The following is a 21,118-nucleotide window of genomic DNA, read 5'->3' as shown; positions in this document are numbered from 1 at the left end:
AATATATTCTGTGAAGCGCTTTGAGAAGTCTCAATGATGTAAGGCACTATATCAAATGCAAGGATTACTATTATAATTATTATCATATCGTACCCACTCCGCTCAGTTAACACAGGCCTGTTGCGTGTGCCCCACCCCCTCTGGCTTCAGGTATTACGACCCTAATCACTGGGATTCCCTCCCTCTACCCCTATTTATCTGTCTTTAAATCCCATTTTAAAAAAATACAGTCAATTCACTTTACAGTATATTCTGTGAAGTGCTTTGAGACGTCTCAACATTATGATAGGCACTGTATCAAATGCAAGGATTATTATTATTATCACCTCTTCGACTGCGCTTCTGGTCACTTCTTCCTTCTCCCTTGCTCAGCACCCAAACCCTGTCACTGTGCAGGGCTCTGAGACACTATCCTGCGTGAAGGGCATGGTGTAAATGCAAGTGATTGTGTTTTATTCCTTATGTCTGGTGTCCGTTCCGTGTTAATATTGGGTGGCTGGAGAGAAAGATGCTTTTTTTTTAACTCAACTATTGAACAAGTTCGTCATCGCACTGTAGGCAGCGTTACATCACAGAGCGAGCGACACTGAATGCCTCTGTTGGCACGTTCTTTCTCCCAACAATTGGTGGAGTGAATGGGGCGATCGATTGCGTATGTTCTCAGGCCAGAGAGGGTATTGTGCAAGTCCTGTCGTAGTCATTTATCGAAGGCTTTTTGTGGGAGAAAGTAATGGTTCTCTTTTTGTCTGAGCTGTAAACTTCTGTTGGCACTGAATTCAGAGTCAGTTCAGCTCCCTCTGATGTAAATGGATAAATGAACAATGCGCTGTCTTCTGGGAGGTCTGTGAGGAGATGGAAATCTTAAAAGTTCCCCACAGATGACAAAACAACAACAAATTATATTTATACAGTGTCTTTCATGTCGGAAGGATGTGCCAAGGCATTGGACTGTCAAGAATTTGGACCCGAGCTGGGGGTTGGGATCAGGAAGGGTGGAGGGTAGGGAGGATAAGGGTAGGAGGGCGACCGAAGGCTCAGTCGAAGAGGAGGATCTTGAGACATGCCTTGAAGGAGGCAAGAGAGGGAGCGAGGAGAAGGGACCTGTGGTATACATTACAATACATTAGAATATACAGCACAGAAACAGGCCATTCGGCCCAACTGGTCTATGCCGGTGTTTATGCTCCACATTTGATTTATTTGTGACTATTGATGGCCCCTGGTTTTGGTCTCCCACACAAGTGGAAACATCTTCCCTATGTCTACCCTATCAAAACCTTTCATCATTTTAAAGACCTCTATCAGGTCACCAGCGAACTACCAGTGGGTAATTCGCTGGAATTACCCTCCACTTTTCAAGAGAAAAGACTCAGCCTTTCCTGATAGGTATAACCTCTCAGTTCTGGGATCATCCTTGTGAATTTCCTCTCTGAGTTTTGTTAGTTTTTCGATCATATTTCCCCTTTGTATCTTAAATGTATTTATATTATTTTCGATCTCTTCTTCTACTGTCATGTCCACTTGATCCGTCTCCCTGGTGAATACTGAGGCAAAGTAATTATTTAATATTTCTGCCATTTCGCTGGAAATGGAGTTCCAAATGAGGGGCGCAGAGAGGCTAAAGGCCTGACTGCCGATGGGGGGGGCGGCTTGGGCTGGGTGGGGGACATGGAGCAGGCCAGAGTCGGCTGAACGGAGGGAGCGGACAGGACAGTTCGGTATGGAGTTAGCAGGTCACAGAGGTAGGGAAGAGCAAGGCCATGGAGGGCTTTGAAAGCGAGGATGCCCAATGTGCTGTGCTGAGTCACAGGGGAAAATCTTGTTTTAGTGCAACGTGATATACACAGCATAACCTTTATTATATTATTGCTTGACCAAAATGACGGCTGGCTCAAGTGCCCTGTGTACAGGTAGTGCGAGAAGCCGGACGGTGATCTCAAGCCAGTCTGCTCCCTGTGCTCGGGCCCGGGGGATGTGGATGTTTTGACCACAAAGTACACGGTCAATTCATTTTACAGTACATTCTGTGAAATACTTTGAGACGTATCCACAATGTGATGAGGCACAATATCAAATGCAAGGATTATTATTGTTATGTGAACGCAATAACAAGCGATCACACCCTTGTATACCGCTGGCCGGGATGTTACGGACTCCCACCCCCCTCCCCTCCCACTATCTTTATGGAATCCAGTAGCATATTGATTAGAGCACTTGCTTCACAAGCGAGAGGATCCGGGTTCGATTCCTTAGGCAAGTTTCCTTAGTCCACACCCCTCTGTTTATCTAGCAGCAGGTAAGAATCCAGTTGTTAGTTGATTGGCATATTGCTTTTCTGGGGGTAATAATCCCTTAAAAAAAACAACAATAATTTTATTATATCTGGTCTCCGCTATAAAAAGCTGCAGTAGTCTATCCTGGTCTTGTACCTTTAAGCATAATGTGGAGCCAGACAACTGGGCAGAAAGGTCATTCCTTTAAGGTGGTTTATATTTGTTCTATGCTCTGCGTAGAGAGAAAGAGAGAGAGCTATTTTGTTAGCAACACATTGTTGGTTGTGTTATTTGTTGGAGACTAGAGGCTGGCTGATAGGCAGCACCTCCTCATTCACTGTAGCTCCTAGCGCACAGCAATTTGGTATCATTTTTTTCCTAAAGCAAATCACGACACGTGGAGCAGGCAAGAACCTCCTAATGATATGACCTATATATGGCGAGATGGCCGAGAGAAAACCCCAGGCTTGGCTCACAAAAAAAAGCATCAAAATCAGCAGTCATTAAAAATTGAGTGAATATTATAATAATAATAATCCTTGCATTTGCTGCAACGCCTTTCATGTCATGAGGACATCTCAGAAAACACTTTGCAGGATATACTGTGAAATGTGTTCCATAGACAAATGAGAGAGAAAAAGACTTGTTAATCAGGTGAAAATTTGGCAGTTACAGTTACTATTGGCTGCCTTAACCAGCGAGTTAAGTCTAAATCCAAGTGGCTTTCACTGAGGAACGAGCTGCCGTCACAAAGGGACTTCAAAACAAAATAAGGAATGGATTGCTGCTTTCTGACGTGCGCGTGAGAGAGAGAGAGAGAGAGAGAGAGAGAAACGGAGAGACAGGGCTGTGGCCCAGTCAATCCCTTTGCTATCTGGTTATCCTCCAGCCGTTCATTAATTGTGGTTACAGATGAAACGCTTTCCAAAGGGCTGCGCAGTATTTTTCATGTGAAATTGCATTTGTTCATGGAATCTTAATCAGCCTCCCTCCTCTGTCACATGAGAGCACGCAGTGCTATGCTGCATTTTTGCAGAATGTGGAAATATTATACTGGGAAAAGCTGCTTTTTTTTCTTTTGCTTCAGACTAGAATACGGACGCGCAGCCACACAAAACACCACTGATGCTTCTTAATGTGGAGTTCTGTAACGTAAAGGTTAGCGTGCTCGCCTCGCAAGTGAGAGGACCCGGGTTCGATTACTGGGTGGGGCAAAACATTAGGCAAGATTCCTTACTCCTAATGACTCTGTTTACCTAACAGTAATAATAATAATCCTTGCATTTGATATAGCGCTTTTCATGTCTTCTAGACATCTCAAAGCACTTCACAGAATAGACTGTAAAGTGAATTGACTGTATATTTGTGGGCGAAACAAGGCAGCCAATTGCACACAGCAGTGTCTCACAAACAGTCGTGGATTGAGTGACCAAATTATTATTTTTTCTTAAGAATCATTATCCCCAGAAAAGCGATCCGCCAATCGACTAACAACCGGGTTCCTACTTACTTACTGCTAGATAAACAGAAGCCTGTGGAGTAAGGAAACTTGCTCAACATTTCACCGTGCCAGGAATAGAACCCAAGTTTCTCGCTTGCGAGGCGAATGCTCTATCCACTGAGCTGCAGGACTCCCAGTAAGTGGGAACCTAGTTGGTAGTCGATTGGTGGGTCGCTTTCCGGGGCCAATAAACCCTCAAAAAATATACATTATTAGTAGTATTCAAGTCCATTGAATTAGAGCATGTTTTGATTGGGTTTTGGTATATTTGTTGTCTGCTCCTATAGAGGGCTCTGTTGTCAATTTTTTCTGTTGAGTGATCATGGGGCCCAAACGTCATGTCAGGGTTTGACAATTGGCATTAAAAAAAGAAACACACACACACACACACATCCTACACAGAAATACGCATGCAATCAAATTACTAAACTGCTGAACAATTTTTCCACAAGTGTTTCAGCTCTCGTCAATGGGAGCAGTGAGCACTGCAATCTTGGTGCCATGTTGATATCCAGGAAATAAGAAACGTAACATGTGAGTGTGAGGCGAGAAAACTAGGGTACAGACCCCACTAAAACCGATCGCGTTGTGGGCTTCACCCTAACCCCAATCTGCCTTCTGGAGAAATTTTAAGATATTCCCTGATTCACAGGGACAAACAGTCATAGTCTAGGCTGACACTCCGGTGCAGTGCTGGTGGTGGGGGGGTGCGGGTGGGAGCATTGCCTTGTTGGAGGTGTCGTCACTTTTGAATGAGACATTAACATGAGGCACTGTCTGTGTTTGTTCAAGTGGATATTAAAGATCCCACGGCGCTGTTTGAAAAGAGAAGGGAGTTTCTCTCTCCCAGTGTCCTGGCCAATAATCCCCTAGATAAACCAGCCTGGCTCAGTAGCTTGCCGCTCTTGGCTCTGGGCCTGAAGGTTGTAGATTCAAGCTGCATATTGGGGACTCTGAGCTCACATTGTCTAGACCCAATTCCCTGTTGCCCAATAATTCGATTCTCATAAAAAAGGTTCAGGACAGAACTTGCATCTCATTAGTTTATTTCTCCCAATTTTGCATCGTTTACATAGAAAAACAATTCCATGTTGGTTTGTAAGTGACATCTAGTTCGGCCGCTAACGAGCAATTAAACCAAGTTTCGGATGCTTGCAAATGGACTCGGCTCAGATGAAGGTGTGACCTCTGCCTCACTGACTGGGCGGTCCGGAAGGAAACTGAGATTCCACTCAAGCCCAGAAGCATAGTAATTCTTTTGTAAATGAGCAAGGTTAGGTCTGCTCAACCCTATTAACCAAATTGATACTGAATACGATCCACTTAGGGAACGAGGGTTGTCCTTGCAGACAAGCCCCTAGACCCCAAATTTTCAAAGGACAATACGGACCTAAATCATGTTTACATGACTACCCGAGCAGGTCAGATGACGGGATCCCCTCTCTGGCAGGACAAGTCCTGCCTGAGCCTAGTGACCAGGTGCTCGAGTGAGTTCTGCGTTCCAGTATTTCCGCTTCCTCTTAATGAGGGCAGATCAAACTCCTCAGATCGGAAGTACTGCAATACCATCATTACTGTGCTTGTGGGCTCTTCTGACCCAAGCACAGAGGCGCAGTAATTAGGCATTCCAGATGTTCAAGTGACACATGAGGAACTTCCTTCAGCAGCCTGGCCCCAATTAGTTCCACATGGGCTGATTATCAGTGTTTGGCTTTACACAAGTGAACGAGCCTGCGATATTCATAAGAGAATAGAAACCTTCTAGGCAATTGCTGTTATTTCATTGTCAGCCGCAAATTACATCCACTCTTATTATGGTCATTGCTTTTTTTTATTTTATTGCTAATGAAATACATAATTCACAGCTTCACAGTGACGGGATAGACCACTAGGCTGAGGGGGGAGGGAACCACAGGCACGGTTGAAGAAGTAGATTTTACTGTGGGATTTGAAAGGTAGATAGAGTGGGGGTTGAGGTGGGGGTACAGAGGCAGGGAGTTCCATAGACTGGGGCTGTAGTTCCACGTGCTTCTAATGTGACACCATCACTTGTTCCAGATATCAGAGCTTGCCTTCCCCCCGATGCTTTCTTGTGCAATGTCTGGGCATTAGTCAACGCACTATCCCTCCTCTTTACGCACCATTCCACTCCTCTTTAACCCAGGACTGCCCTGGGCTGCCAGCAAAGCACAAGATATCAAGTCCTTACATGGGACCCGCGGTCTTCTGACTCTAGAGCAGAGCCAGGGTCTTGCCCTGGATTGTAAAGGTGCTCTCTCTCATGGGAGAGAAAGAAGGAGACTCATAAAGACCTGTGAGACCTCAGGTTTGGTTTGGCTCTCCGCTTCCTTGAGGCAGCCAGGTGTCTGACACACTCATTAACGTGTTTGTGTCTCCAAATCAAACCGAGCCACCGGTTGTTTCCAGCACGTCTGGTTTCTGTCAGTGTGCTACAGGGTTCAGCTTCTCTCGCCAGAGAGCTCTGTATGTGCTTTCCAGAGTATTAGTGCATTGTGGAGTCCTGTAGCTCAGTGGTTAGAGCGCTCGCTTCGCAAGCAATAGACCTGGGTTCGATCTCAGGCAGGGCAATACTTTAGGCAAGTTTCCTTACTCCACACACCTCTTTACAGAGCACTAAGTAGGACCATGGTTATTAGTCGATTGGCGGATCGCTTTCCGGGGGTAATAATTCTTTCCTTTCAATTCACTTTACAGTATATTCTGTGAAGCGCTTTGAAACGTCTAGAAGGCGTGATAAGACTCTACATCAAATGCAAGGATTATTATTATTATTAGGTGCAGGTTGACAAGAGCCAAGGCTTGTATGTGTGGGGGTGGGGGCGGGTGGGAGACCACAGAGGGTGAGTTTGGAGAGGTAACTGCTGGAGCTTAACCAGCTAAACTGCATGACTTGCCAGCCCAGAGTACCTTTGAGCAAGCATGAATTGCTAAGCACGTAACTGGGTAACGCAAGCTTTCACATACAATAGCTTCTGTGCATATCATTTGTACCTCAGCTTGGCCCTCCGGCAGGTACCTGTCTTTTGCAGCGTTTAACTTTCTATATATATTCAGCAAAATGAAACTCTGCTTCCCTTTTTGATTAAATCAATTAAGCTCTCGTTCATAGAAACAGGAGGAGGCTATTCAACACCTCAAGCCTGTTCTGCCCCACTTTACAGTATATTCTGTTAAGCGCTTTGAGACGTCTAGAAGTCGTGAAAAGCGTTATGTCAAATGCAAGGATTATTATTATCATTATTATCCCTGGTATGATTCTGGTGAATCTGCGCTGCACTCCCTCCAGAGCCAATGTATCCTTCCTGAGGTGCAGTGCCCAAAATTGAACTCAGTCCTGCAGATGGGCTCTGTCTAATTTGAAACATGATTTACTCTCCTTTATATTCCAGCCCCCTTGAGATAAGCCCAACATCCCATTAGATAACTTTTTGTACCTGTGAGCTTGCTTTTAGTGATTTCACCCCCATGTGATAATCCCACCCCCAATAAAAGAAGATGGAATACCGCCCACTTTTGCCCTTTAAAGTGGGTAATTGGAGTTGAGATACAGATCAGCCTCGATCAAGTAGAATGGTGGGACAGGCTCGAGGGGGTGAATGGCCTACTCCTGTTCCTAATGATGAGCAGGGAATGCAAAAGCAAAAGCCCAGGAACAAAAATATCTATAAAAATCCCTGTACCAATGTAGCAATTGAAATCTCAAATTGTTGAACTGGGAGGGATTTATAGACTGGTGTGAAAAGTTTCGGGAATCCCACCCAACCTCGTCCCTTGAAACGCATTTGTCTAAACTTTTTTTGACAGTGTGGAGCTGTTAAAAGTAGTTTCACTGTGCTCTGAATTGGTCACTCGCTTCACCGATGTTTGTGGGACAATGTTGTGTGCAACTGACTGCTGCCTTTCGCTCACAAAATACACAGTCAATCAATTGTCTCAATCGACGTGGTAAGGCGCTATACCAGATGCAAGGATTCTTGTTATTAAGTTTGCTAATCCAAGTTCCATCTCGCTATAAATCCTGTCAGCCTGACTCAATGGTAGAACTCTCGACTCTTAGTCAGAAGGTTGTGGGTTCAAGCCCCCATGTTGGGACTTGGAATCACGTAGTCTAAGATAGTGCTCCAATGCAGACTTGGAGGTGTGCTGCATTGTCAGAGGTGCCGTCCTTTGGATGAGATGTTAAAACAAGATCCAATCAGCCTGTTTAGGTGGATGTTAAAGATCCTGCAGTATTATTATTATTAATTAATAGTTTTGCCCACAAAATATGCACTGTACGGTATATCCTGTGAATCGCTTTGAGACTTCTCAAAGACGTGATAAGGCGCTGTATCAAATGCTGTAACAAGTATTATTATTATTATTAATTTGGAAGGTGTTCTCTACCATCGTTAAGTAAGAGGCGGTTTCCAAATCGTGGCTGGATTTGAGAATGTTTCCACAGTTGAGCGCGATGTTGCAAAGACAAAGATGAGGTGACATTTCAGGCTTGCTGTGTGTTGTTAGTCTCCTGTCGTGCTGTAGCTCTGGTTTCATGAGAGATGGCTTTGCATTTAAATTCTATTTATGTTGCTGTGATAAATACGTCCCCACCTGCTAAACGGCTTTGATATTATAAACGACTGTCCCTCAATCCTCCGTGATGACTTTGCTCCGCTCGCTCCCCTTCGGGATAATCTCAGCCTCTGCGTAAGTGATTTTTCTCGTCTATTTATGCTCCAATGGATAATAATAATATCAATAATAATATTCCTTGCATTTGGTCCTGCGCCTTATCCCATCTTCGAGACGTCTCAAAGTGCTTCACAGAATATAGTGTAAAGTGAATTAATTGTATATTTTGTGGATACAATGCAGCAGCTAATTGCGCACAGCAGTATCCCACAAACAGTTGTGGATTGAGTTACCAAATTATTACTATTAATTTATATTTTTGAAGGGTTTATTATACCTGGAAAAGCAATCTGTCAATCCGCATACAACCAAGTTCCTACTTACTGCTACGTAAACAGAGGTGTGTGGAGTAAGGAAACTGCTTTTAGGATTTCCTCTTCAAGGGACATCATTTTTTTTTATTGAATCAGACTTCAATGACATGAATCGCAAGAAAATTCATCACATCCCACTTGTGATAAATCATAAAATTCCTTGAGTTTCTATCATAATAATCTTTGCATTTGATACAGCCATTTATCACGTCATTCAGACATCTCAAAGCGCTTCACAGAATATATTGTAAAGTGGAGTGACTGTATATTTGGTGGATGAAACATTTGATACAGCGCTGTTCACGTCAGGAAGACAACTCCAAATAAAAAAATTATTTGCAGAATTTTATTGTAAAATTTGGCAACTGTGTATTTAAAAGCGATTTGCGCAGAGTGACATCCCACAAACAGTTGTGAAGGGAATGATTAATTTGATTCAGTGTTGGCTATGACACCAGGAGAGAGAGAAACTAACTTCTTTTCACTTAGTGCCAAGAAGTCTCTCGGTGTCTGTGCCAACAATTCCCCAGACACTTATCTCCAACAAATTCCCTAATTCTCCCCCGTTTATCCATAAATACACAGCTACTGTATTTGACGGCAATTGTGAAGCATGTTGGGGCGTTTGATGTTATAGGTGCTGTATAGAATGTAAGTATTTACTGCACAGAATGTGCTGTATAAAATGTAAGTATGTACTGCTCTGCTGGTGAGGCATAATCACAGGTAGTATTGTTAATACGTCGGACACAGCTTCCTGATCTTGAAAGCATCATCGATTGCATTGCACAAAAAGCCTTGTGGCATGTTTATTGTTGGACCGCAGTTTAATATCTCTGAAAAAGTGTATCTTATAAACATTGTGACTCAGTGTTGGTGGAAGGAGTTAAACCCTGATTCCAATTTAATGTCTGCCGGGTGTTTTAAGCGCTCTGAGAAGCTGCCCCGGGTGAAGGACGCTATATAAATACAAGTTATTGTTGTTTACACTCCCCAGAAATACAGTTACGTTAACCTCCTGGGCCTTCCAAATAAGATACACCCACTGAAAAATTGTCATACAAGAACATAAGAATTGCGAGACAAAAGAAGACCAAAGTCCATCTATTTTGCCTTCCACCATCCCGACAGTCACATGGCATGTCATGTCCCAAACTATACACTCTGTCCTGAGATATTATTTCCTAACAGGAATAATTGTTGTTGGCATTTTAGGTCACATGAGCTGATGCGTCCAAGCAAGCTTTAACACTACGTGAGCAATAAGTAGGAGAAGTAATCACTTTAAGCAATGTGATTACTGTCAGTGAAAACGTATTGGAATCACAGGCGGGTGTTGGCATTACCCATTCACAGGCTAATCCAGGGGTCTATGCTCACAGGACAAGGGATAGTACACAACATGAGCACTACGTGTCTGCTAATACAATCTTTGCATTTGATATAATGCCTTATCACGTTGTTGAGAGGTCCTGAAGCACTTCACTAAATATATTGTAAATACTGTGTATTTTGTGAGCCAAATGCAACAGCCATTTGCACACAGCAGTGTCCCACAGTTATGGATTGAGTGACCAAATTTTTTGTGAGGGATTATTACTCCTGGAGAGCGATACGCCAATCGATTAGCAACAGGGTTCCTACTTGCTGCTAGATAAACAGAGACATGTGGAGTGAGGAAACGTGCTTCAGGTTTTGCCCTGTCTAGGAATCGAACTGGGGTGAGCACGCTAACAACTATGCTATGGGACTCCACATCACGTATCTGTGCACTGGTTCAATATGAGGGATCCCTGAGCCACCAATTGAGGCATGGATCCCTGGAATAAGGAGCGTCCAGCAAGTGACCTCACATCGCCTCAAGAGGCTGTAACCAGGTCAGGCTAAGACTAACGGTAACCAGGTCTGTCTGGAGCTGATTGTTTGCTGCCCTTGTGTTTGATCCAACATCAATTACAGCAGAACGTCTCAATGTGCTTTGCAGGGAATCTGTGTAACGTGCGGTGACTGTGGACGAACGGACGAGAAACGACTTAATGTCGCAGTGAGCTCATTGTATGGCCTCTCACGGGGACATCGCTGTGAGCAAATCGCCCACCTGCAAAACACACAGTCACCACACTTTACAGCAAAATCCTGCCAAGTGCTTTGAAACGCCCTCCCAACATGAAAGGCAAATACAAGGCTTTGGGGTTATGTAAACTTGAATGGTAAGACAATATTAACTGCAAAGCATATGAGACTGTTTCATCTGTGTAACTACCGTGTAAGCAGGCTTTAGCCAGATTACTCGAGGGGTTTGTGTGGGCAGCTGAAGTCGTGCCGGATTCTAGGTCATTCGACAATAAGCTAGATCCCAGCTACACTTGAGATAGGGCATCAGGTGAACACAGCCCTTAAAACATCTGGCCAGTCTGACACAGCTGTACACACGGGGAGTTCCTCATCCCTCAATCATTGACCTGTTTAACCTCTTTCACCTTCTGACTCCCACAACAACCACCTAATCCAGTCTCACGTCTCTCTCTGAATTTGAAGTCTTCACTCACACATTCGTTTTCCTTCGTTCCTGGATGTTGATTTTAATAACATTCATAAGGGCTGGTGAGATGGATTTCTAAAAATAATAATAATAATGCTTGTATTTGATATAGCGTCTTATCATTGAGACGTCTCAAAGTGCTTCACAGAATATAGTATAAAGTGAATTGACTGTGTATTTTGTGGGCGAAACGCAGCAGTCAACTGCACACAGAGGTGGTCTCACAAACAGTCATGGATTGAATGACCAATTTTTTTTTGAGGGATTATTATCCCTGGAAAGCGATCCACCAATTGACTAACAACTGGGTTCCTACTTACTTCCAGGTAAACAGAGGCGTGTGGAGTAAGGAAACCTGCCTACGTTTTCGCCCGCCTGGGAAGCCTCTCCCTTGTGAGGCTTGCCTGCAATCTTGTGACTGTGCCTGTTGGTTTATGGTGGTGCTTGGTTAAGGATTATTTTATTATTATTACGCTCTGTATTAAAAGATTAGAAATGTCAGATTGCTGGTTGCTTCAACAGTCTAGAAAGCTCAATGTAACTATTAGTTAGGATGCGAAATGAGAGTGGAGGGGAGGGGGTGGGTGTGTGTCGAGATGAAATGGCTTTGCTCCTTGACAAATCTGCTGTTGAATAGTTCGGTGTTTTTAATATGTGGGTTATGTAACAAAGCGGGCTGCCTCGCTGCCCACAGGACGGTGAGTCTGTTCACTCGTGTGCATGTAAGTAAATTGGGCTTTGAGGCCATCTGTGAGCTTCTTCATCCATCAACAGACCCTCCGGGTCTCCTGGATTTCTTTCCTATTCTCCATCTTCATCAGAGACTGACCCAGTCACATCCGACCCACTTTACAGCCAGTTCCTTTTGGAAGTTGCTTCTTTCAAGAATATATAACAATAATCCTTGCGTTTGATACAGTGCCTTATCATGTCATTGGCGTGTCTCAAAGCGCTTCACAGAATACACTGTAAAGTGGATTGACTGTGTATTTTGTGGGTGAAAAGCGGAAGCCAAATACGCCCAGCAGTGTCCCACAAACAGTCGTGGATTGAGTGACCAAATTATTATTATTATTTATTTATTTTTTGGAGGAATTATTATCCCCAGAACGCGATCCCCCAATCGACAACTGGGTTCCTACTTACTGCGAGGTAAACAGAATCATGTGGAGTAAGGAAACTTGCCTAAGGTTTCTCCCTGCTCAGAAAGCGATCCTGGGTCATCTTGCTGGTCAATGAACCCACGACTGTTTGTGGGACACTGTTGTGCGCAATTGGCTGTGGCGTTTCGCCCACAAAACACACAGTCAATTCACTTTACAGTATATTCTGTGAAGCGCTTTGACACGTCTCGATGTGCTAAGGCAGTGTATCAAATGCAAGTGAGTATTATTATTATCCATCTCAGGTTTTGTTCTGCGCTGTTTTGATCCGCGCTCTCCCCGTGCGCAGAGCGTATCTGTGGCTGTTTTGCTCGGACGTCCTGTCGCTGTTAATTAATTATAATTAATTACTTATGAAAGAACAGTCACAGGCAACCAAAATACACAGTCACTCCACTTTACAGTGAAGCACTTTGAGACGTCTCGACAACATGATAAAGCACTATATCAAATGCAAGGTTAATATTATTATTGTTATTATTTCATCTTCATCTTGCCTCCTCCACATCCCCTTTGCCCTCAACCCCTCTCCGATCCCAATCCACAGCTTGGGTGCAAACACCTCACCGTCCAGCGCCTTGAGACATCCTCTCGACGTGAAAGCCGCTGTGTAAATGCAATTTGTTGTTGACGGTGATGGTATCATTCGCACGCACAGATTTACTACCCGAGCTTCAGCTCAGCAAGAGATTTGCTGGGGGAACCCCCTTACAATGACTGATTTCTCTCCCCTCTCCTGTCTCCTCTCTCTCTCCTGATATGTAAACATTGTCAGCCAGGGAGATTTCCTTGTGGGGAAGACTGGCCCACAGCTGCGATTTCAAAGGCAATGCGATGCCTGAGTCACGGCTGAACGGGCGACTTGATGTGATTAGAATGAAAGAGCGAGAGCTGGAGGTGGAATAATGCACCACTGCCAAGTGTAGGCAGGGAATGGATGGGGAAAAGCAATTTACTGCTTTTTTGGGGGCTTTCAGTACACCCACAGTATCGCATCAAAGGTGAAATGCTACTGCCGTGATCAGATTGTTTAAAAGCAGGTTTCGGTCTCCTGACTGAAACCCCCTCATAGGAAACACACAGTGGGCTCAAGAGCATTTAACATGCACTATGAGAGAATACTTTTGTTGTGAAATAGATTTTGCTCTGTTATCAGAATGGAAATTCTGTCCAAAGGCCATTGTAATCCCAAATGCCAATACAAGGCGTCTCTTATGTGGAGTCCTGTAGCATAGTGCTTAGCATACTCGCCTCGCAAGCGAAAGGACCCGGGTTGGATTCTCAGGTGGGACGAAATCTCCCTACTCCAACTGCCTCTATTTAACTGTCAATAACTAGGAACCCGGTTATTTTAGTCGATTGGCAGATTGCTTTCTGGGGGTAATAATCCCTCCCCTCAAAAATATAAGATTTATTTGGTCACTCAATCCACCACTGTTTGTGGGACACTGCTGTTGCAATTGGCTGCCGCGTTTCGCCCACAAAATAAATTCACTGTACAGTATATTCTGTGAAGCGCTTTGAGATGTCTCGACGATGTGTTAGGGCGCTATATCAAATGCAAGGATTATTATTATTATTCTACAGTCACCTAATTTCCTAACAGCCCAAAATTTGTATTGATTTTGGATCATTATTCTGCCGTGAAAATGATGACGCTCACGCACACTCGCACCGATTCTCTGGAAGTCTAAATGCAGTTAAACACTTGAACTGAATATGCTTAGCATCATCCTCCACATGTTACAGTTGGTCAGTGCACTGCAGGAAAAGAACATGAGGATAACAGGACATGCGGACATCCCGTGGAACGGCCAACCAAAGGCGAAGCAATAGATAATTGACGGAGAGCGTTGAACCAAACCCATCGGGCTTCGAGCCCACAAACAATCCAGGGTTGAATGATGGCCACGAATGCTTCACGTTCCAGTTGCCTGAGGCTGTTTCCTGTGGGGCCTGGGCTGCTGGGCTGTCTCTTGATTGCAATTGGCATGTTCAGTGTTTAGTTAGACTAGATGCGTTCCCGAGTTAGTAACAATTTCTTTGGGTTAGTTGGGAGGCCAAGGGAGCGAGCAATAGCTCAGTTAGTCACGGTGATGTTTATCCTGTGGCTTTTGTTTTTTGGGGGATAAAACATGTTTTTAAAAAATATTTTTTTGAAAGACCTGTAGTGTAATGGTTAGCGTGCTCACATTGCAAAGAGAGAGGACCTAAACATTAGGGAGGTTTCCTTATTCCATGGGTTTCCGTGTGTGTCTTGGGACGTCCTCCTGACGTGAAAGGCACGATATAAATGTAACTTGTTGTTGTTATGTCTGGCGTCTGCCCACCCAAATGACTGATATCTTAAAAAGGGAAGCCCACTTCCTACAATCTGTTTGCCGTAACTTGTCGTGTGTTTCCAATTCCCAAATGTTCTGAAGCCTTTTCAACTTTCCTTTACAGCTGTTCCTTTCCCCCTCAGTCATCGACTGACTATAAAGGAAGTGTTTGACTGCGATGGCAAGCCCAGGGTGGACCTGCTCAAAGCTCACCTGACCAAAGAGGGGAGGGTGGAAGAAACCGTCGCACTCCGAATTATTAACGATGGAGCCAACATTCTCCGTCAAGAGAAAACCATGCTGGATATAGAGGCCCCAGTGACAGGTACGCTGCAGATTTCCTTACTCCACACGCCTCTGTGTACCTAGCAGTAAGAAGGAACCCGGTTGTTAGTCGATTGGTGGATCGTTTTCCGGGGGAATAATACCTTCAAAAAAAATAATAATTTGGTCACTCAATCCATGACTGTTTATGGGACACTGCTGTGTGCAATTGGCTGCCACATTACCCTCACAAAATATATAGTCAATTCACTTTATAGTATATTTCGTGAAGAGCTTTGAGATGTTTCGAAGACATGATAAGGCTCTACATCAAATGCAATGATTATTATTATTAGTGACATCAGAAGGACATCACAAAGTGCTTTACTGATTTATTGTGAAATGGAGTGACTGTGTATTTGTAGGTGAACACATGTCAACACTATTGCGCACAACAATGTCCCATAAACAGCAGTGTTTGGCGTTTCACCACACACCCCGCCCCAACCAATGTGGCAATGGGGTGGTCCTCATCTCCAATACCTCCCTATTCTCCTGGCTGTTTCCCCTCTTTTGACCATCTCACCCTCGACCATCCCCCTCTCTCTCTCTCCTTCAGAATTCTCCCAGTCTACTGAACCCCCAAACCTCCTGGCACCTTCCTCGTGGATATCTCCTCTCTCCTCTTGTCTCTGTCCCTTTGCACAAAGTGCCTGCTCATAATGGGTGATATCAACCTTCATCTCAATTCCTCCTGCCCTATCTCCTCTGACTTTGTCGCCCTCCTCTCCACCCTAAACTCCACCCTCCATGTAAACTCCCCGAAACACAAGCGTAGTCATCCCCTCAACCTCGTTATCACCCATGACCTCTGATCTATCCATCAAAGACAAGGCCATCTCAGACCACTTTCTCATCTCCTCTCATATCACACTCCCCTCCTTCAAGCCCTCCACAATCTTTTTGCGCCCATGGAAAAAGCTTCCCCCTGAGCCCCTCACAAATGCCTTCTCCTTCTCAGACCTTCTCTACGCTCCCCCAAATCCCAAACCCGGTTGCTCGAGCACAGGTGGCACAAAACCGGCCTCACGGTTCACTGCCAACTATGGCTCGAGCTACCACCACACAACTCTCAACCCCATACCACCCTCTATTCACAGGTCATTCTCGAGGCAAAAAACAACCCTAAAATCCTGCTTCCGCTACCCACTCCACACCCACTCTCAAGCACCTACAATCCTCACTTCCGATGCTAAGTTCGAAAAGGACCTGGACTTTTTTTTATCTGTAAGATAGATAACATTCATCTGGCTGCCTCCTCTGCCACCTCATCCCCCCCATGTTGCCTACCAACCACCCCTCCCATGCCTCCTTCATCACCTTCTCCTCCTACCACAGCTCCTAGCACGGCCCCTCACACTACACTCCTTTGCCCCATCTTTTCCTCCTCCCTATTCCCCCCCTATGATCACCCAGATGAAGCTCACCACCTTCGCCTTCGACCCCCTCCCCAACCAATTTCTGGTCACTCCACTCCCCCTTCTCTGGCCACTGGTGGCTGACATAATCAACCAGTCCCTATCCTCCGGCCCTGTCCCACTCCCCCTCAAAACCGCTGTCACTCCTCTCCTTCAAAAACCTACCCTCGATCCCTCCAACCTCACAAACTTCAGACCCATCTCAAACCTGCCCTTCCTGGCCAAAGCTTTGGAACGCGTCGTTGCAAATCAACTTTGCTCACACCTCTCCCTTCACTCCCTACTCGAACCCCTCCAGTTCGATTTTCGCCCCCAGCACCGTCAAAGTAACAAATGACATCCTCTCTCTCCATCTGAACAGGGTTCACTCTGCCTCCTTGTTCTCCTGGGCCTCTCCATCACGTTCGATACAGTCAATCGCTCCATCCTCCTCCACCGCCTCCTCCCTCATCTACCTTAGTGGGACCACACTCGCATGGTTCGAGTCCTACTTAACAAAACACTAACAATACATCTTGTCAAATCGTTTTTCCTCTCGCTCCCACTCAGCCACTGTGGGGTACCCCAAGGCTCCATCCTTGGCCCCTTTTCCTCATCTACATGCTCCCTCTTGGCGATGTCATCCACTGACATCAACTTCCACACGTATATGGATGACACTTAAATCTACTTCTCTTACTCCAGCTGCGACTCCCAGTTCACTGATGTCCTATCAGCTTGTTTGACAGACATCAAGGCCTGGATGAGAGCAAATTTCCCGCTGCTGAATGACGGCAAGACCAAAGCCATACTCTTTAGCTCACGTCATCGTCTTCTCTCCTGCGGGTCTAAATTCCTCAACCTCCCCGGGCTCTCCCTCAGACTTACCGAACCCGTGAAGGATCAATTTTATTGGGGAGATTGTTGTCCAGGACATTGTGAAAGAGAAACTCCATTCTCTTTTCGAATAGTGTGATGGGATATTTAACAGCCACCTGAACAGGCAGACGTGCTCTCTCTTTCTCTCTCTCTCTCTCTTTCCCCCCCTCTCTCTCTCTCCTGCCTGTTATTATTATCTGCCTCTTTCACCCACTGTTGGTAAATCCTCAAACGTGAGCACTACCAGCATCGACCTCTCATTAAAAAAAAGTTTATTTGCAAAGTCCATACAACAATTATGCTCAGTATTGCTGCACGAGACGTGTCTCAATGTAATAAATCTCCCTCTCAGAGAAGCTAATGGGAAACACCTGACACAAAGGTGACTTGTCCTCCCCACTGAGCAAACTGCAGCTCAGCTGAACTAATTAGCCAAACGACTGAGATGCAGATTAGACTCGGACGGAAAAATGAAGAGGTGGAGAACCAGCTGTTGACCTCCAAATTAATGAACTGCTTCCCTCGGCCTCCCTCGGCAGGCACAATCAGATGTTGATGGGTCACTGAGTTCCCAGTCTTTCCAATGATTCCCAGCGTCCGTGTTTGGAACCAAATATAGGTTGGTTTGGTTTTTTGCTCCTCATGTTTTCCCGGTTCCCAAGGAGCTTCGGGCGGTTTAATGCATCGGGGCAAAAATTCCGTCCGGCACCAATGGAGATTCCGATTGGAATTTCTTCCCCCCTTAAAGCGAGTTTGATGCCTCCAAAGCTTTAGTTTTCAACAATAAAAAGTGCCAAATGGTTTAGGCTGCCTCAGTCAGGCCTGCTGCACCTCCAGCAAAACTAACCCTCCCACCTGTGTCTGCGGGACGTTTTCCCAAACTGGCTGCCCTGCAAACACGCTCCCTGCACTTTGGAGCAATGAACAACAACAGCAGCTTGCATTTATATAGTGCCCCTCATGCAGGGTAGCGTTGCAGAGCACTTGACAGTAGCAGAGCACGACGCCGAGCCGGATTGAAAGTAGAGGTGACCGTAGGCACAGTTGAAGAGGAAGGTTTCGGGCATGACCTAAAAATGGGGAAGGAAGGGGCAAGGTGGCGGGTTAGAGGGAGAGAGTTTCGGGGCATAGTGGCTGAAAGCGCGGCCACCGATGGTGGAACGGAGGACAAAACACATACATGCATACATATATACAATCCTGTGTGAAGCGCTTTGAGGTCAAGGATCATTATTAATAATGCATTTGATATAGCGCCTCTTCGCATCGTTGAGACGTATCAAAGAGCTTCACAGAATATACTGTCAAGTGTAGAGACTGTGTGTTTTGTGGGCGAAACACAGCAGCCATTTGCGCGCAGCAGTGTCCCACAAACAGTCACAGTAACCAAATTATAATATTTGTGGGGGAGGGATTATTACCCCGAGAAAGCCACACGCCAATCGACTGTATTTGATAGCCAATATAATATTCGTTACCAAAATACAACAATTTGTAATTTAAAACAAAGTGAAACCACAAATGTTCATCATGTCTCCCCCAACCAAAAAAAGGGAGAAACGTTTTGGGAAAATTGTGGGGTTAAGGCCTATGTCAGGACATGAGCTAATTTAACCTGGCAGGACTGGGGGAATGCTGCATTTGTCAAAGGTGCTGTACTTCAGATTAGACTTTAAACCAATTTTTATTATTATTTATTGTCTGTCCATAATTCTCCTCTGTATAATGAGTTCTATCCATGAGTGCTGAATGAAAAACAATGGGATAATAATAATAAACCTTGCACTAGGTACAGCTCCTTTTCACTTCGGGAGGACGACTCAAAGCACTTCACAGGATTTACTGTGAAGTGTACGTGTGGGTTTTGTTAGGTGAAATGGGGCAGCTATAAATGGAACGTAAAATTATTGGTAATGGGAGTGTAGAGGACGGGGTGAGGGGTTGGATGAGAGAGGAGAGGAGGGATAAGTCTTAGAGTGGATTTTGCCACCTCTTGGCAAATGGAACGATCTGCTCCCATGATGGGACCATCTAAGCAGTCTGGCCCTGAACCAAAAAAACCAATCTGCGTGTCAGGATTCCTGAGCTGATATAACAGATACAGCAGCAGGCTTGCCAACAGAGGGCTTACAGAGCCGCAGACAAGTTACCAGAGCAGCTGTTTTTTTTATTGCTTATTAATGTTTATATTTAACCAATTGATCGCGGTCGTGGAGAATTATCCTCGCAGCGAGAGGGGGAAAAAAAACAAACTTGGATTTTTTTTTTCGAGAATGAGTTAAATTAACGATTGAATTGTTGGTGTTAGCAAAATAGAGGCCTTCCCCCTCCCCCATCCCCCTCCCCTCCCTCCTCCCCCATTATCACATGTTTGTTGCTTTGGGGCCATAACCCTGAACCCCACAATATAACGAGGGGGGGGGGAGAGGGGGTGCGGTGGGGGGGCTGCACTGGGCAGCAGAAGCAACAACAACTTGCATTCTTAAAGTGCCAGTTAAATGGGGCAGCATCTGGGAGGGTTTGAGTAAAGCAGTAATGCTGATATCAGAATATGATGGATGACCAGGCAAAGGCGATGGAAACTGCATGCGTGTGTGTGCACGCGTGTGCACTGCGAGTGTGTGTGTATATATATGTATGTGTGTGCTGCGTGTGCCCGTGCACGTATGTGCTGCGTGCATGTGCGCGCGTGTGGGTGAAGGATGCCGGCAATAGTCGGAGATGTGAGCTCTTTACCAGAGCGCAGATCAAAAGGCTGAGTCGCTGGAAACATCCAAGTTTAACGTAATTACGATTCTGATGCTTCAGCACAGTCACTGCAAGCGACGATTCATTAAAAATGAATGTCAATTGCTGCAGCTTTCAACTTATATTGAACATATAGCTGCTGCATTATGTATTTTACCCCCCAGTTTTACAGTTACATCTCGTTCCTGTGAGTTGCTCAAAGGTAGTTTTGCTGTAATACCTATAAGGAGATGATTTACAGTCCAGGCTGAGGCTCCAGTGCAGTGCTGGGGGGAGAGCCGCATTGTCCTTTGGCCCTGATCTTAAATCGAGATCTCTTGTGGCGTGACTCGAAAAGAGAAGCTTGCTTCTCCCTTCTGAGGTCCTGGCCAACAATCTGCCAAATTAAATCGGTCACTCGCTTCGTAGCTGTTTATGGGACGTAGCTGGGCGCAAATTGGCTGCCACGTTTGCCTGCAAATACACAGTCACTGCATTTTACAGTAAAATGCTGCAAAGCACTTTGAGATGTTCTGAAGACAAATGCAGAGATTATAATGATTGTTATCTATGGCTGTCTGCGCGGTAGCGTTAAGCACCCTGTCAGGTGGTGAGGAAGGAAAAGGCATTACTAAACGGTTGAGAGATGCTTTAAAGCCTGGAGCAGAGACACTGGAATATGGCACATCCTGGTATCCTAGACAACGCTGTGAGGAGCCCAGATCCATCTATTAATGAACTGAGCAAGATGTCAAGCCAGATCTTCAAATGAGGAGTCAAAGAGGCAGTGAGAGGGACAGTGTGCACTCAGTGTGTGGGACTCGGATATCTTTTTTTTAAAAACTGTGGACTCACCCCATTAAGGTTGAGTTTTGATAATAGACTAAGTGATCTTTTCAGACCCTGGTGTATTCCAGGCAATGTGTCCGCTCCTCTTTAAACCGTGAATCCATCCTGGCTCTGATTGACTTCAAATGTAAAA

General features: G+C 45.1%; 1 protein-coding gene across 2 annotated transcripts in view; it reads left to right on the top strand.

Moving 5' to 3' along the window:
* The window catches only part of ppp3cb (protein phosphatase 3, catalytic subunit, beta isozyme), a 58,203-nt gene that overhangs the window by 15,285 nt on the left and 21,800 nt on the right, over positions 1–21,118 (top strand). For both annotated transcript variants that reach the window (XM_042339976.1, XM_007906262.2), the window contains exon 2: positions 14,934–15,134. In XM_042339976.1, coding sequence (XP_042195910.1) covers positions 14,934–15,134 — 201 coding nt within the window. The remainder of the gene's footprint in view (positions 1–14,933; positions 15,135–21,118) is intronic.

This window comes from Callorhinchus milii, unplaced genomic scaffold (genome assembly GCF_018977255.1).
Source record: "Callorhinchus milii isolate IMCB2004 unplaced genomic scaffold, IMCB_Cmil_1.0 Scaffold13, whole genome shotgun sequence".
Classification (NCBI taxonomy): Eukaryota; Metazoa; Chordata; class Chondrichthyes; order Chimaeriformes; family Callorhinchidae; genus Callorhinchus; species Callorhinchus milii.
Note: the sequence above shows the minus strand (reverse complement) of the source record. Positions and strands in the feature narration are given on the sequence as shown.